At 36.9% G+C, this 14,798-nt stretch overlaps 1 protein-coding gene across 1 annotated transcript; it reads left to right on the top strand.

Moving 5' to 3' along the window:
* The first annotated feature begins 8,552 nt into the window (after nucleotides 1-8,552).
* LOC122406297 (G-quartet DNA-binding protein TGP1-like) lies at nucleotides 8,553-10,298 on the top strand. The gene has a single exon (XM_043411691.1). The coding sequence runs from the start codon at nucleotides 8,553-8,555 to the stop codon at nucleotides 10,296-10,298; it is 1,746 nt and encodes a 581-aa protein (XP_043267626.1).
* Nucleotides 10,299-14,798: the final 4,500 nt, after the last annotated feature.

Raw genomic sequence — 14,798 nt, 5'->3', positions numbered from 1 at the left:
GAAAGTATTGTTTTTCTTTTTAATTTGCACAAATTACGGTACATTTATTGGTTTTCAAGAGTGAAAAATAGACAAATATTCTCAAAACTTTTGACTGGTGTTTTTAAAGAAGCAGCTTTAAAGAAGTATTGAATGAAGGGGTGAAAAAGCGGAAAAAAAGAAATTTCGAAATACATAAGTTGGAAGAATGGTAAAAAGCTTCCGTAGTTATTCGAGGACTCCAATTTGCCCCGGACTTCTTTATGTTGAATCGAACAAGCATTCTCATTCTTGTGGCAAAAAAAAAATGAAAAAAAAAATTTTCGAAATTCATTCAATGCATAAAAAATTCGAAGCATCGCGATGCAAATTAAATCAGTCATAATGTTTCTCGTAAGTAAAACAGGTCGTAAAAAAAGTATAGATAATATAGCTGAGGATTAATATAATTAAAGGTCGTGAGAGAGACATCTGAAAAATAGTGAAATGGTTTACTCCGTCATCCTTGAAATTTCAAAAAATATAAAAGTTACACCTTATTCTTTGATAAAACTGTGTGCGACTCATATTTTCTTCGAACTATCAAGACATTTGGAAAAAACCGTGTGATAGGATTTTCATCGACCATACAACTGATAGATGACCTTAATTGCAAAAAAAATTATACATCCACAGATTATTGAAAATGAAAAATGCAGAATATTAGACATAACAAAGTGTATAGTTTTTTATGCCAACATGCATTCAATTTTGCCCGAAAGGCGTGTTTCGATTATAAAAAACGCTCGTTCTTATCACGAAATTTGAAAGTTACGAAAATGGAACACATTTATTGCAGTTTTACCCTTAATTCGCAATAGAGCCGAAAGGAGAAAATGACTATTTTCTCAATTCATTTTGCAAAAATTTAATAGAACAAATGATTTTAACCAAATTCAAAAAAGCAACCACGAAAATAGTCGACAATGTAGTTACCAAATTTTTCAAGACATTTCTAAACATGCTTTTCTAATTTATCAAATAAAATGATAGGAATGCATCTGTCAATAGTATGGTGTATGTTAAAAATTGTAGATAAGTCATTCTCGTGCGAGCGTTATTGCAGAGTGAATTATTTACAATTACCTTATTGTGGCTGTCAGAGAAGCATATCCTTTGATTGCTATTTATTGCATCCTGATAAAAACACTGAGTTTTTAAAATAAATTGTGTTGGTCGAGATGAATCTACTTTTGCAACGTTTATTATTGAAATTCCTTTATGCTTATCATTCAAGTACATACCGTTCGATATCGTCACGAGGAAATCGGTGGAAACTGACATCGGGCTTCTTCAGTGCAGAATTACAGCATCCGTTGTAAGCACAGCGGTTATGCTCAGGCATTTTTTACTTTAACTTTAACTTTGATTTTAGCTTTAATGAATAAAATGCAAAAGTATTGTTAAATGTAGAGAGAAAATGCGATTCTTGCACAATAGATAAAACCAATTCTCGAAAGTCACACACGTGCTATGCCGCCGGGAGACGTTTAGCGAATTTCCGCGATATATTGTTGCTCTTCGAGAAAAAATGTGGAAGCAGTTGGAAACAGATGAAGGTAGAGGTGGAAAGGCGTACGAAAAGGATAGAGCGAAAACAAACCGATATCCGGGGACAAGCAAAACACGGGCCTTTAAATGGAATTAAAAGTCCGTAAGGCTGTCAGAACCTTTACGCACGTCGATGCAACAAAGTATGAAATTCTTCATATAACTGAAAATTTTAATATTTTAAATCGTAGTGGCTTAGAAGTCGAGACAGTTCATTAATAATTACTGTAGTACCAGTAACAATTTTGACCAACAAGAAAGTTTTTCCAAACTGTTTTTCGAAAAAAACATTTGCCTAAAACTTTTTTCTGTAAGGAATCAAGATTTTACTTTTTAACCCCATTCAAAATAATAGTTCAATCGTCATAAACTAATTTCTCATTCATAATTAATCATTTTTTTAGAAAAAAAAAGAAACCAAATTTCATGTCCAGGAATCGAACGATGAACCTTCGCGTTGTGAAACGTGCACGCTAGTCGGATACCTATTTCGAACTTGAAAAGTTATGTAACATGAATCGATCCCATTCATCAGAAAGGCTTAATATCTTGAATGGTTTATTTGCTGAACTGTCTAGAAAAAAAGCATCTTCATCGTTTATTATAAAAAAATACATTTTTACTATAGCGGAAATTCTATTTATTAATAAAAACGTGTGCATGCTTGGGGTCTGGGGTCAGGTTGCCTTGCATCGGGACCCCAAGTACCCCAAGTAAGCATGGCTGAACGCATGGGTGCGAGAATGCGCGCGCAAGGACCCTAGCGTCAGTGTGTGCGTGCTCATGTATATTGCACAGCGCCATGGTGGCCGGGGTCGGTACTAAGCGGACCCCAGCCAAGTGCGCCCATATGGCCTGTTGTTCCATGTAAATCTATGTTCTCTGGTAAAGTTTTTGTGAACCAATATCTTAAAAAGAGGCAAGAAATGGTAATTTTTTTATATTTATAAGGCTCGTTCTCGTGACCTTGATCACTTAGAGACATGAAATTTGGTATTTGGGTATAGTTTTTAAGGTACTTCAAAGTACCTAAGTTTGAGAAAAATCGGAAGACCCCTCCTGAGAAATTGGGCGAAATCCAATGGATCTACTCATATATATATTGTAACAGTACGTTCGTGCTTGTGCACACCGTCACGCCTGGATTCGAGCAATTCTATAATAAAGAAGAGCGGGCATGAAGGAAAAACAAAAGTAAAATGAAATTAGATAGAAATGACAAATGTTTTATTCAATTTTTAATTGTTTTAAACCAAATTACAAAAATAAAGGCTTTTTATTTGAAATCGAGTTTTTCCGCTTTATTTTAATCGCATGTAAAATTTTATTTCCGGTATTTTTCTCCACACAAAAAGAAAATAATTTTCGCAGAATTAATTATGATGAATTTCGCAATGAATTTAAGCTCGCTTTTATTTGAATAATGATAGTTTCGCTTGCAATAATAGTTTTTCAATAATTCTCGCCAACGCTGGTCTTGATAAATTTTTAATTAATTTTGTTTGATAATTCGATCATTTGATAATTTGATAATTGAGCTATAATTCTTAGAAACTCACTTTTTGACTCTATACAATCCAAATTAATTGTTCGAGTGGATTTTTCTGATCGATCTCACTCTTTTGACTCGATATAATTCAAATAAATTGTTTTCAGTGAGTTAAATTTGTTTTGAATAATTTATTTAGCTCAAAATGATAAATGACTCGAAAGTGTCTCGTTTTGAGAATAAAGAAAATTTGTTTGATTTTAATGATTTCTACTGAATTTGATCACCACTCAGAAAACAATAACTCATTGATGGAAAAGAATCCACCCAGAGATCTTGAGACAGAACGAACCCGAACTGTCCCGGCCCCTCTGGCGTGGAAAGGTAGGAGTCCTACCCAAGAATCTTGTGACCGAACGAAATCGAACGGCCACGGCCCTCTTGGATAGAAAAAGGATTGGAAATCTACCAGGAATCTTGAGACAGAACGGAATCGAACTGTCCCGGCCCTCCTGGATAGATCGGAAACTCTCACCTAAGAATCTTGAGTTCAAACGAAATCGAATGAACCCGGCCCTCTTAGCGTGAGAGAGGAAAGGTGTTATTCTATTTGAATTTTGAGTGGGATATCAGCGATGTTATTTGGCTCTTTGTTTTTATGAGCGATTTTGAAAATAAGCGAAAATTTTATGTTTCTTTATTCCTTAAATTTGGGCGAGTTCACGCGGCGAGATCCGGAGGCAAGACTGGATTTTGGTTATGGCATGCGAGTCGAGCTCTCAGGGATTCGAGACGTGACTGGCTCCTAGCGTGGCGAGATTCGAGACGAGACTAGCTACCGGAGCCTCTGCGCCGGGGTTTTTATACCTTCTCAAACAAAGGAAATAATAATAATAATGCGCTTGGACTTTGTCCCTTACTCTAATTCGCTGCGCGACTTAATCTCGAATCAGGGACTCCCACTCTAAATTCTCTGATTGGTGCGCTAACTCCCCCGCGTGGGTCCCAATTGGCCGAGTCGAGCCGTAGTCACACTGCGCATGTGCAAAAATTTAATATAATATAATAAAACCAATTTTTATTGCTTCTACGCACATTTCGCGTCTTTCTTAATTATTTTGTTTTATTCTTAATTGATTTTATCCACAAGAATCTTTTATTTCGTTTCGATTAATTTATTTGTTCGTGATTGCGTCTATTGCACGTGCCTGTGAAAGTAGGTCATCGCGCATGCGCATTGTGCACGCTCGATCTTTCAAAGAAAAGTTTTCTTAAAAAATTAAATAATTTTAATCTGAAATTTTCACCAAATTGCCCACAATACGTTTCTTTAACGATCCGCATCATTATTTTCATTAAGAAAGAGTTTGTTTAATTGAAATTGAATAAAATAAAGAATTTCACGAATCTAGGGAATTTTGTGGAATCGAAATTGAGTTGGCAGCGCTGAGCGCCTCGCTTCCCGAGCGCCGCTTCGCGAAGTGACATTTTTTCAACATGGCCGCCGGTGTAAACACTCGTGCGTACCATGGCGTCAAATAAAAATAAAATAAAGTTCTCGAGTCAGTGTTTCGCTTCAATATATAACGATGGCAGTGCACGGATTTTGCAGCACCACACTCACATATTTGTTATACTCATCTATATTGCATTATGCTTATAATATACAATAATATAACATATCTTTTATGTGTTAATAATAATTTATAATAATATCACATGTACGACACATTCTTTATAATAATATATAATATTAATAATGCTAATATTGTTACTATTATATTATTGTTTCATTTTTAATTATCGTCCATATTTATTGATCTTTTATAGGTTTCGCTGGTATTATATTGTTAATGAATGAGCTGACACTGATTTTTCTTACAATGAATATTGTCTCTTCGTAATAAGTTGAGCTGTTGTAGCGTTGAGCTGCAAATGATCACAGAAGATCACTTGCCAAAATCGCGATAAAATACAAAAAAATACGAAGGATCGATTCTTATATTTACGTTTTTATTTTCAATTTTTTATATTTAATAAATCTGATGAATTTTCCATCGTGACGATTTTTTCTCTGCTTTTTTGCATAACTATTGTTTGAAAATTAACGAATTAACGCCAAAATTAATCATTATGCTGTACGTATAAATTTATTGGTTTTCCGCGTTATTGTGGTTCACGAATTCAAAGCACTTTTTGAAATTTCTGAGGTTTTTTAGAATTGGGAAGATGAAAATTCAATCTTTATCATTTTTCTTACTGTTCAGTGGCATTTATAACAGTGTGTGTGTGAGATTTTTTTAGTTTCACTCATTGATCGGTAAGTAATGATAAGACATTCTAACGCATATTGTTTTCCTACTTTGCTCTACGCAATACATTGCAGGTTTAAAAAAATGATATTCCGCTGTATATTTTACGGTTTAAGACAAAAGTTTTCAAAGGTTTTTAAAATAAAGGCGTCCTACATCAAATTCTCCACTCTCCGTCACCTATGCTTATAGTGTGGTGTACGTCGTTTTATTTATTCAACGAACTGCTCATCAATATATATGGCGGTGAATCGTGAATACGTCGGTAAGCAAAATTAGACATAAACAAAAATTCGGTCATTTCCAGGTGCTTGAAGATCTCGGTAGAATTGCCGAGATTGTTTCCGAAAACTGATCGTACTTATTGGCATTGAAGAGACGACATGTATTTTTCGACTTACTTCATATCGATATGTTCCAATATATAACCACCGGGATCCATTAATTAAAAGTTTTTCCAGATATTGCGTATGAGCAATCAAGAGAGAAACAAAGTATCTCCATCCGATGGATATTCCTCCCGGTCAGTGTAAAACCTATATTTCCACGTTTTCCTGCTATCAGATTTTTTTTCTGCTCTTCTCTTTGCCCCATCTGTTATATAGGGTTAATTAATGGACGTTGTTACCTATCATTTCCCTTCATGCATTTCTCCAAAGAATTCCATTATTTGATAGAACTATTTTGTCTTAGTGCCTTACAAGGAAGAAAAGTTAGCGGCTGGCAAATTAGTCTAAGAACACACTGCTGGAATTATTTAATATCTTCTATGTTCGGTAGTTAAAAATCTCAAGAATATTTACGGAGACGTAATAGAATTTTATGAATACAAGTTAGGTCTACGCTATGATGTCATAAATTGACATATTCGCGTATATAAGAGTGCGGCAGGGCTCGCGCTGGCTCTTCTTTTACCACTTTCGTTTTTTCTTTTAATACTTGTTGGCGTCAAGCCGTTACCGCGTCTCTCGATAGTTTAACATCATTGGTATTATTTTGAAAAATGGAAAAATCTCATGAAATAGATAAAAAAGTTACTCGCAATTAAAAGAGTAACTAAAATTCTTATAAATTTATTTTTAAGAAATTTTCCTTTTTCAGATTGCGTACGTTCTCCATATTGAGACGTAACACTCGCGTAGCGGCCCGAGCCTGCTCGAACTACTAGATACTACGCATGTGAAAAACATCGCGGCGCGATGACGGGCGTGCGACCCGACCGGCGGCCATCTTGGCTACTGGCACAAAGGCCCGAGCGAGCCGGCGGGCAACGCACTGAACGGCGCCACAAGCCCCAAATTCATACCAAAATTGTATTTTTATTTTCAATTATTCCCAATCCTTTTATTAATTAATATGAACGTAATTAGGGTCAAAATGACGGGAAAAATGGCAGCTATCCGAGGAGAATAATGAAAAGACTAAAATTGGTAACAAATTTGTATAGTTTCAAATAAAAAGAAACGCGAGCTCACAGCGCATGCGCAGGCATAAGCGTCGATGGGCTACAGGACCCGAACGTGACTTTTTACGATTTTTCAAATAAAATTAAAGTAAATGATATTAAATAAAACAATGAAGCCAAATCGCTTAAATAATTAAACAATAAGAATTGGCATTGAAATTTCATTATTTTTAAGTCGTGTAGAGCGGAAAATTAATCAAAGAGGAATTCGGCGCATCGGGCAAAATAGCGATCAGCCAATAGCAAGGCGCGAATTAAGGCAGCGAGCCAATAGGGAAGCCCGTTACAAAAGAATGCGCAGAACGCGTCCGAAACTGAGAAATTCGGCGTTTGAGAGAATTTAGAGTGGGGAACGGGGTATAAGAGTCGGTGCACGGCTCATTCGGCAGGCAGTTCACCCTACCTCTAGAACCAACTCGGATCTCCTAGAAGAGCTAGCAGACTCAAATAGAAAAATACACTCTATTCTGATATAACCTAAAATCCTTTTTCCTATTATTCCTTTGGATGCCTGGGGTATTGGTGAGACTCGGCGACGTATCGATCCCGTAGTCCAGGGTCTATTCCACATAACCTATAATTTCCGAATTTTGCTGCACGGGGCATTGGTGAGACTCGGCGACGTATCGATCCCGTGGTCCGTGGGCAAAATTACCTAACCTAGTGAATGCTCAGGACATTGGCGAGACTCGGCGACGTATCGAGCCCGTGGTCTGGGGTTCACATCCTAACCTGTCTTGTGTTTCTGGGCATTGGCGCCATTCGGCGACGTTTGAGGCCCGTGGTCAAGCACAAACTTTCCACCTAGCATTTTTGGGTTTATTGAGAATAGAGGCGGTAAATAAATGATTTTATGATTAATTATTATTAAATTCAAAATTGTTTCATAATTTATCCGAATTGGTTGGGTCGAACGAATTAATTAGCATTAGAATTAAATAATCCGCGCCCCAATTGAACCATTGTACGACTCCAAAGTCAAGATAAATCGTCTAATCGATTATAACAAATAACAAGCAGATAAAAGCGTTGATTCAAGAGGCAGCGGTAAGGCTAGAGTTTGTATAGCATCCAAGCGATCACAAATTGAAAAAATTGTAAAAACAAAAGCGTACAACACTCTTGAATTGCTAGGAAGCGTAAAGAATTCAGGGTCAAGCGGTTAGGATTACAGGACATCGGTTGTCAATTTTATTATTTGTTTGTTTTTTATCTGAAAAATCTCATGCAAGCGGAAAGCAGAGGCAATAGAATAAGCAGGGGCACGATAAACCATAAAGCGTTCTTTATTGTATAAACAAAAACGAAAACAAATTTGAAAATTCAATCGAAATTTCATACAGTAAAACGCTCCGTTTTTCCGGGTCTTTCGAGTCTTCTCTCGCCTGACTTGGTTAAACAACGCGGACAGACAAAGATTAAAATTAAAAAAGCGTATCATTTTGTAAAAACATAATTAAAATTAAAAAACGCGTATCATTTTGTAAAAACATAATAGTATTGTTTAATAAATTTATTTTGTTATATTATCAACACAATTCTTGTCTCTCGTCTCGTTCATACCTGCTCCTTTTGAAATTAAGGTAGCTCGAACCGACGCGTGGCGGCGTTCAGGCCGGGTCGGCAAGAGCGTTACGTTACAACTGGCGCCCGAACAGGGACAGGTATTGCAAACGAGCGTGAGATTTGTTGAATGAAATTAATTAATTACGTCAAAATGGCAGAGAAGACCGACAGAAACGAAACAGCGAGAGATTCCGGGTTCCAAAATCCCGATGAGCGAACGGCACAAAATGTCGATTTGACTACCTCAATTCCTCCTCCAGGGGCGGGGAACATTTTTAATGAATCTCGCGGTAACTTTGGATTTGAACAACAAGAGAAATTTGACGATGATAATAAAGATCAAAATGAAGAAATTAAAATGGAGGAATTTGAAACCCCTAAATCGAATAAAGGAAAAATTGAATTCGCGGAATTAAATCATGAGCTATTGATGAGCCTAATTGACGCAATGAAAGAGATGAAAACACAAGTCCAGAGCATGGCTAACGAGATTGCACGGAATAATCAGGCCACTAGTGATTTGAGGTCTGAATTTACGGAAAAATTCAAGACACTGCAAGCTACAATCGCTAGTGATGTCCATAAAATATATGACCCAATTAAACGTCACGTAACGGGTTTAACAAAAATAGTTCAAGAAAATGAGTCGAAAAGTGCCGTGATCGAGGTTAGTGTGGCTCAAATACAACTTGACGTCAGTGCAATCAAGAAAAGGGTGGAGAATCTCGAATCTAAGGACAAAATCCATAGTCCGAACACTGAAAGCACCCGGATCGTCCCGAAGCCCAGTAAAGTAATTCCAGATGACGAATCCGAGAACGAAGAGGAAAAATATGAGCCCGAAGAGAAAACAGAAAGGATTCAGACGATGCTGCCAATGGACATGCATCCAAACAAAATTAAAATTAAACCTCCCACATACGATGGATCGGAAAGGAAAAGACCGATGAAGTTTATAAAGGAGTTTCGGAGGTACTGTGAGGTAACAAACCCCACGATCACCGAAATGAAATATTTGCTGGGACAGTGTCTAGAGAAAGCCGCAAAAGAGTGGTGGGTTCTCATAGAAGATCGCGTCGAGGATTTTGAAGAAGTGGAGAAAAAATTCGTGGAGCGCTTCTGGAGCACGGATGTACAGAGAAAAGTGAGGAAAGACCTTGAATTCGGACACTACTCCGACAAGGACAACAAAACATCTAAAGTGGAGTATACGATCAACATTTTCGGAGCCGCGAAGGATCTTATCCCTCCTCCAAGCGACGAGGACATAATTGCATCACTCTCGCAACATTATACGGATGAAATCCAAGCAACGATAATTAGTCGAGGATTTAAAACGCTGGAACAATTAATTGAATTCCTGGGAAAGATCGATCGGCATGGACCAATAAACTCGAGGAAAGAAAAAGAAGCTTCTCCAAACCAAAATCAAAATAAAAACGAGCAAAGGCCATTCCGTATGCCTCAAAACAACAATTGGAATAACCAAGGTGGATTCCAAAACAATTTCAACCGGGGAAATCCAAACTGGAACCAAAATAACCGACCTAATGGAGGTTATAACAACAATAACGGCTGGAACAATCAACAAAACCGCAATTACCAGCAAAATTACAATCAAAGGCCCAACAACAATTATCAACAAAATTATAACCAGCGGCCGAACAACGGATACCCTCAACAAAATCGAAATAACGGAAATAATAATCAACAGAACGGATATAATCGACAAAATCAGAATCCGAATTGGAGACCGCAACAGAACAATGGAGGATACCGGCCGCCGAACAATCCAAACGATCATCGCCAAACTAACGAACGACAACGGCAAGAAATTCAAGCGATAGAGGTCCACCAAGAGCCTCAGCCGTCGACATCTCAGGCGGGAAACGAATAAACGTTGTACCCGTGCTTAATAACAATGATCAGAGTGATAATAAAGGAAACAAACGAGGTACAACGGAGAAAAAGAAGAAGATTAAGAAAAAAGGATCTCAGGATGGTTTATCGGAGGACCTCCACAAAATAAGAGATGTAAACAAACCGAAAAACGGAATTCAGGATATAAAGGTGGCAATAAACACGATTTTTACGGATACTAGGGAATTTTTAATGGAAGAGGGAGTAAATGAAGAAGCTTTACCAATTATAGAGTGTCCAGAGATTTATGCTAAAATAGAAGGGATTCAGGTTACAGCATTAGTAGATTCAGGTTCTAGAGTTACCACGATCTCTGAGGAATTTTATTTGGAAAATAGGGAGATTTTGAAAGATTGTCCACTTTTGCCTGTCACGGGAGTGACGGTGAAAGGAGCGATAAAAGGGAAGTTAACGAAGGTTAGAAATCAAATGATGGCGATGACTGAAATCGGAAAAATTAAAACCTACGTAAAATTTTTGATAGTGCCAGGCTTGATTAGGGATGTGTTGCTTGGTGTAGATTCTTTGCAACCGCTTAAGAGTTTAATTGACCTAGGAGCAATGTCTCTCCAGGTGAAATATAATGAAATTATTGATGTAGTGCCCACGATTGGGACTACAGAAAAAGAAAATTTTTTACGAGAAATTGTTTTTGAAAAGAAAGTTAAAGAAGTAGAAGAAGAAGAAAAAGAGAATTTTAAGCCGGAGCAAAATTTGAAATTTGAAAAGAGTAACAGTGAGAAAATTTGTGAACCAATCCAAAATTTGATTTTTGATAATAGAAGTGATGAGGAAATAACTCTTGAGGAGATTAATGAGATCGTGGAACAAACTGAGCTCTCATTAGAACAAAAGCAAGTACATAAAGAAGTAATTTGGAATAGAAGGGAAGTCTTTCGTAAAATAACAGGTAGAATTTCAGTTTATGAGCATCGATTAGATATCACAACGGATAAGCCAATAGTTGCACACGCTTACGAAGTTCCTCTAATGCATAGGGAAAAAGTAGATAAAGAAATAGAAAAGTTACTAGATTTTGGAATAATACAGAGATCGAATAGTCCGTGGATTAATCCGATAATCCCGGTAATTAAAAAAGATGGTACAGTTAGACTTTGTTTGGACGCTCGAAAGTTAAATCAGGTTATGGCAAACGACCATGAGTCAGTACCAAATATGGAGGAAATATTCCAAAAATGTCATTCGGCAAAGGTTATGACAACGTTAGATCTAACAAACAGTTTTTGGCAGATCCCTCTTCATACAGATTCAATGAAGTATACTGCGTTTCGATATAGGGGAAAAGTTTATGAATTCACGGTCACGCCTTTCGGGCTGAAAACAAGTACTGCCGCATTACTGATAGCATTAGACATCATTCTCCATGGTTTGGGAGATCATATAATTAATTTTGTAGATGATCTATTATGCATTTCTTCTAATTTTGACGAACACATGAGACATTTAGACAAACTACTAGAACGACTGCAACAACACGGAATGACAATTAAATTGAAAAAGGCTAAATTCTTTCGGGAAGAAGTAGAGTTTCTAGGTCACATCTTGACAACTAAGGGTATAAAGCCACAGCCAGAGAAGATTCAAGCAATTCATGATTTCCCTGCACCTAGAAATTTGAAACAGTTGAGAGGGTTTTTGGGATTAATCAATTATTATACTAAATTCACAAAAAAACATGCAGAGGAAACAATCCCGCTTTTGAAATTACTGAAGAAGGAAACAAAATGGCGGTGGGAAGAACCAGAGAAAATTGCTTTCCAAAGAATTAAAGATTTATTCGTAAATGACGTTCTTTTACAACATCCAGACCCAGAAAAGGGATTCATTTTACAGACCGATGCGAGTAGCTATGCTTTGGGGGGCACCCTGGCTCAAAAAGATGAAAATGGCGATTTGGGAGTGATAATGTTTGCCAGTAGAACACTGAAAGGGGCCGAGCTAGCTTACACAACCACCGAGAAAGAATTACTAGCAATTGTGTAGTCTTTGAAGAAATTTAGAACTTATCTACTTGGGGCAAAAATTGATGTTATTACAGACCATCGAGCCATCACATTTTTGAAAAATTGTCAGTTATTAAACGAGAGACTAACTCGATGGATTCTAGCGATTCAAGATTATAATATCGAATTCGAATTTTGTCCCGGGGAGAGAAACGTTGTGGCCGACGTGTTAAGTAGATTAAATCCACCAGACACTGGGGGGCGAAAGGGCAAGGAGATAGTGATCAGCACAATGTTGGCAATCAAACCATCGAAGGAATTAGAACGGATGATTAAACAAATAGGAGTTTGGCAGGAAAGGGATGACAGAATTAGGGAAATCAGGGAAGGTTTGGAAAATGAAAACAACGACAAATACAAAATTGAAAATAATATTTTATTGAAAAAAGTTAATCAAGAGTCCTGGAAAATTGTTCTGCCAAGAGAGATCCTCCATCCTCTGGTATCTGAAACACATCAAATGTATGGTCATGTAGGAGCTAAAAAGATATGGAAAATAATTACAGAAGATTTTACTTACCCGAGACTGTACCACTCTATCAGACAGATTCTTGCTTCTTGCGATTCTTGCCAAAGAAATAAAGTCCCAAACCAGCATTCATATGCGGCACAGCAGAATATCGTTCCGGAGGGACCGGGAGATATTGTTTCAATTGATTTTTTTGGTCCTTTACCCGTGACAAAAGGAGGAATGAAACACATCCTCGTCACAATTGATGCTTTTTCCAAATTTGTTGTTTTATATCCCTTAAAAGCGGCAACAGCGCCAGCAACAATTAACAAAATCTTTAACCATTACATTCCCGAATTTGGAAAACCGAAAAAGCTTCAATTTGACCATGGCACGCAATTTACTTCGCGATTATGGCTAGGGAAATTAGCTAGCGAAGGAATTCAGCCAGTTTTCTCTTCTATTAGGCATCCGCAAGGAAACATAGTAGAGAGAGTCAATCGAGAGATCGGTAGATTTTTTCGAACATTTCTAACCGATAAACACACCGACTGGCTGAAATGGGTTAAGGTTATCGAGGACTGTATGAATGAAACACACCACGAAACGACTGAAATGACACCAGTCGAGATACAGAAAAATGTTAAGCCTCAAAGAATCTGGAGGAATTGGATTAAATTAGAGAGAGATGAGGAATTAGATGAGGAAGAAGGGATCGAAGCCAAACTGATGCTTGCTAGGAATAGGATAGAGAGAAAAGGTAGAGAAAGAGCTAGAAAGTTTGATTCAAAACACAAATTAATGCAATTTAATGTAGGAGATTTAGTTTTGGCCAAAGCATGCAACGTTAGCGACCCTGTAAATAAAAAAATGGCCAAATTCTTCTCGATTTACGAGGGGCCATATAGAATTAAAAAGCGAATAGCCACCGCAACATTTATTCTTGAAAATCCGGAGACCGAGATGGAGAGAGGCATGTACCACGCCGCAAATCTGAAAAAATACAAAAATTGATCAAAAACACGAATTACAAATTAAATTACCAGGATGTATTGTTCTAAGCTATATAACTTACCTTTATTTATTAATTCCAAACGTATCCGCTGGAAAAAGTTTTCAAATTAATAAAAAACTTACAATTTTATGCTCAGGGTGACGTCACAGCTATACTCACCTGTTGAATCCAAATCTCTCCTACGGGGTGACCTAAAACACATAAAAATCATAGAAAAACACAAAAAAATAAATAAAATCGAAAAAGAAAAGAGAAAATCACATGTTTATTACTATTTTTATTAATAATAACAATTTTTAATTCAAAATTACAATTCCCGACAATAAAAATGTTGATTATTTAAAAGTTACTAGCGGGAATACAGATTTATTACACTTGAAGACTTCAAATGTCGAAAAACGGATTTACGATAGCCAAATTTTTGAAAAATTGGAAGTTATGTACAAAACACACAGTGTCATGCTCCATCTCACTCTAGGGATACACTAGAACACGAAAAACCTATTTCCGATAATAAAAATGTCGATATTTTAAAAGATAATCATTCAAAGTGGTTTATTAGTAATTATTATGGCTTAATTAAACGAAGTTATGACTCAAAAAACCATTAAAACAGTCAAAAACACAATTTTCTGAATGCTGGTAACGTCACGTCGTTGTAGCGGCGAACTTCAGGCGGTACCCGTAGCTGGGACTCGAAAATTTAGTTCTCTAGCAATCCGTCGTCCGCGAATGGCGCTTAGAGCAGCCGAACTCGCGTGGTAACGGCCGAATTTGAACAAGAACGGTTGCTAGGTTCGTCACGTCATTCGACAACGGACACTGGTTCGAAGCAGATAACAACTGCAGAACAGAATTGAAATTTCAGAATAAAAAGGAAGTTAAGAAATATTCGAACACAAAACAGGTAATACTAAAAGATTTAGGCATGCAGAGCTAAATAAAAAAAAAAAAAAATGGATAAAGGATAAGGAATAATTCTAAGAA

Source organism: Venturia canescens, chromosome 2 (genome assembly GCF_019457755.1).
Source record: "Venturia canescens isolate UGA chromosome 2, ASM1945775v1, whole genome shotgun sequence".
Taxonomy (NCBI): Eukaryota; Metazoa; Arthropoda; class Insecta; order Hymenoptera; family Ichneumonidae; genus Venturia; species Venturia canescens.
This window is presented reverse-complemented; position numbering and strand designations above follow the sequence as displayed.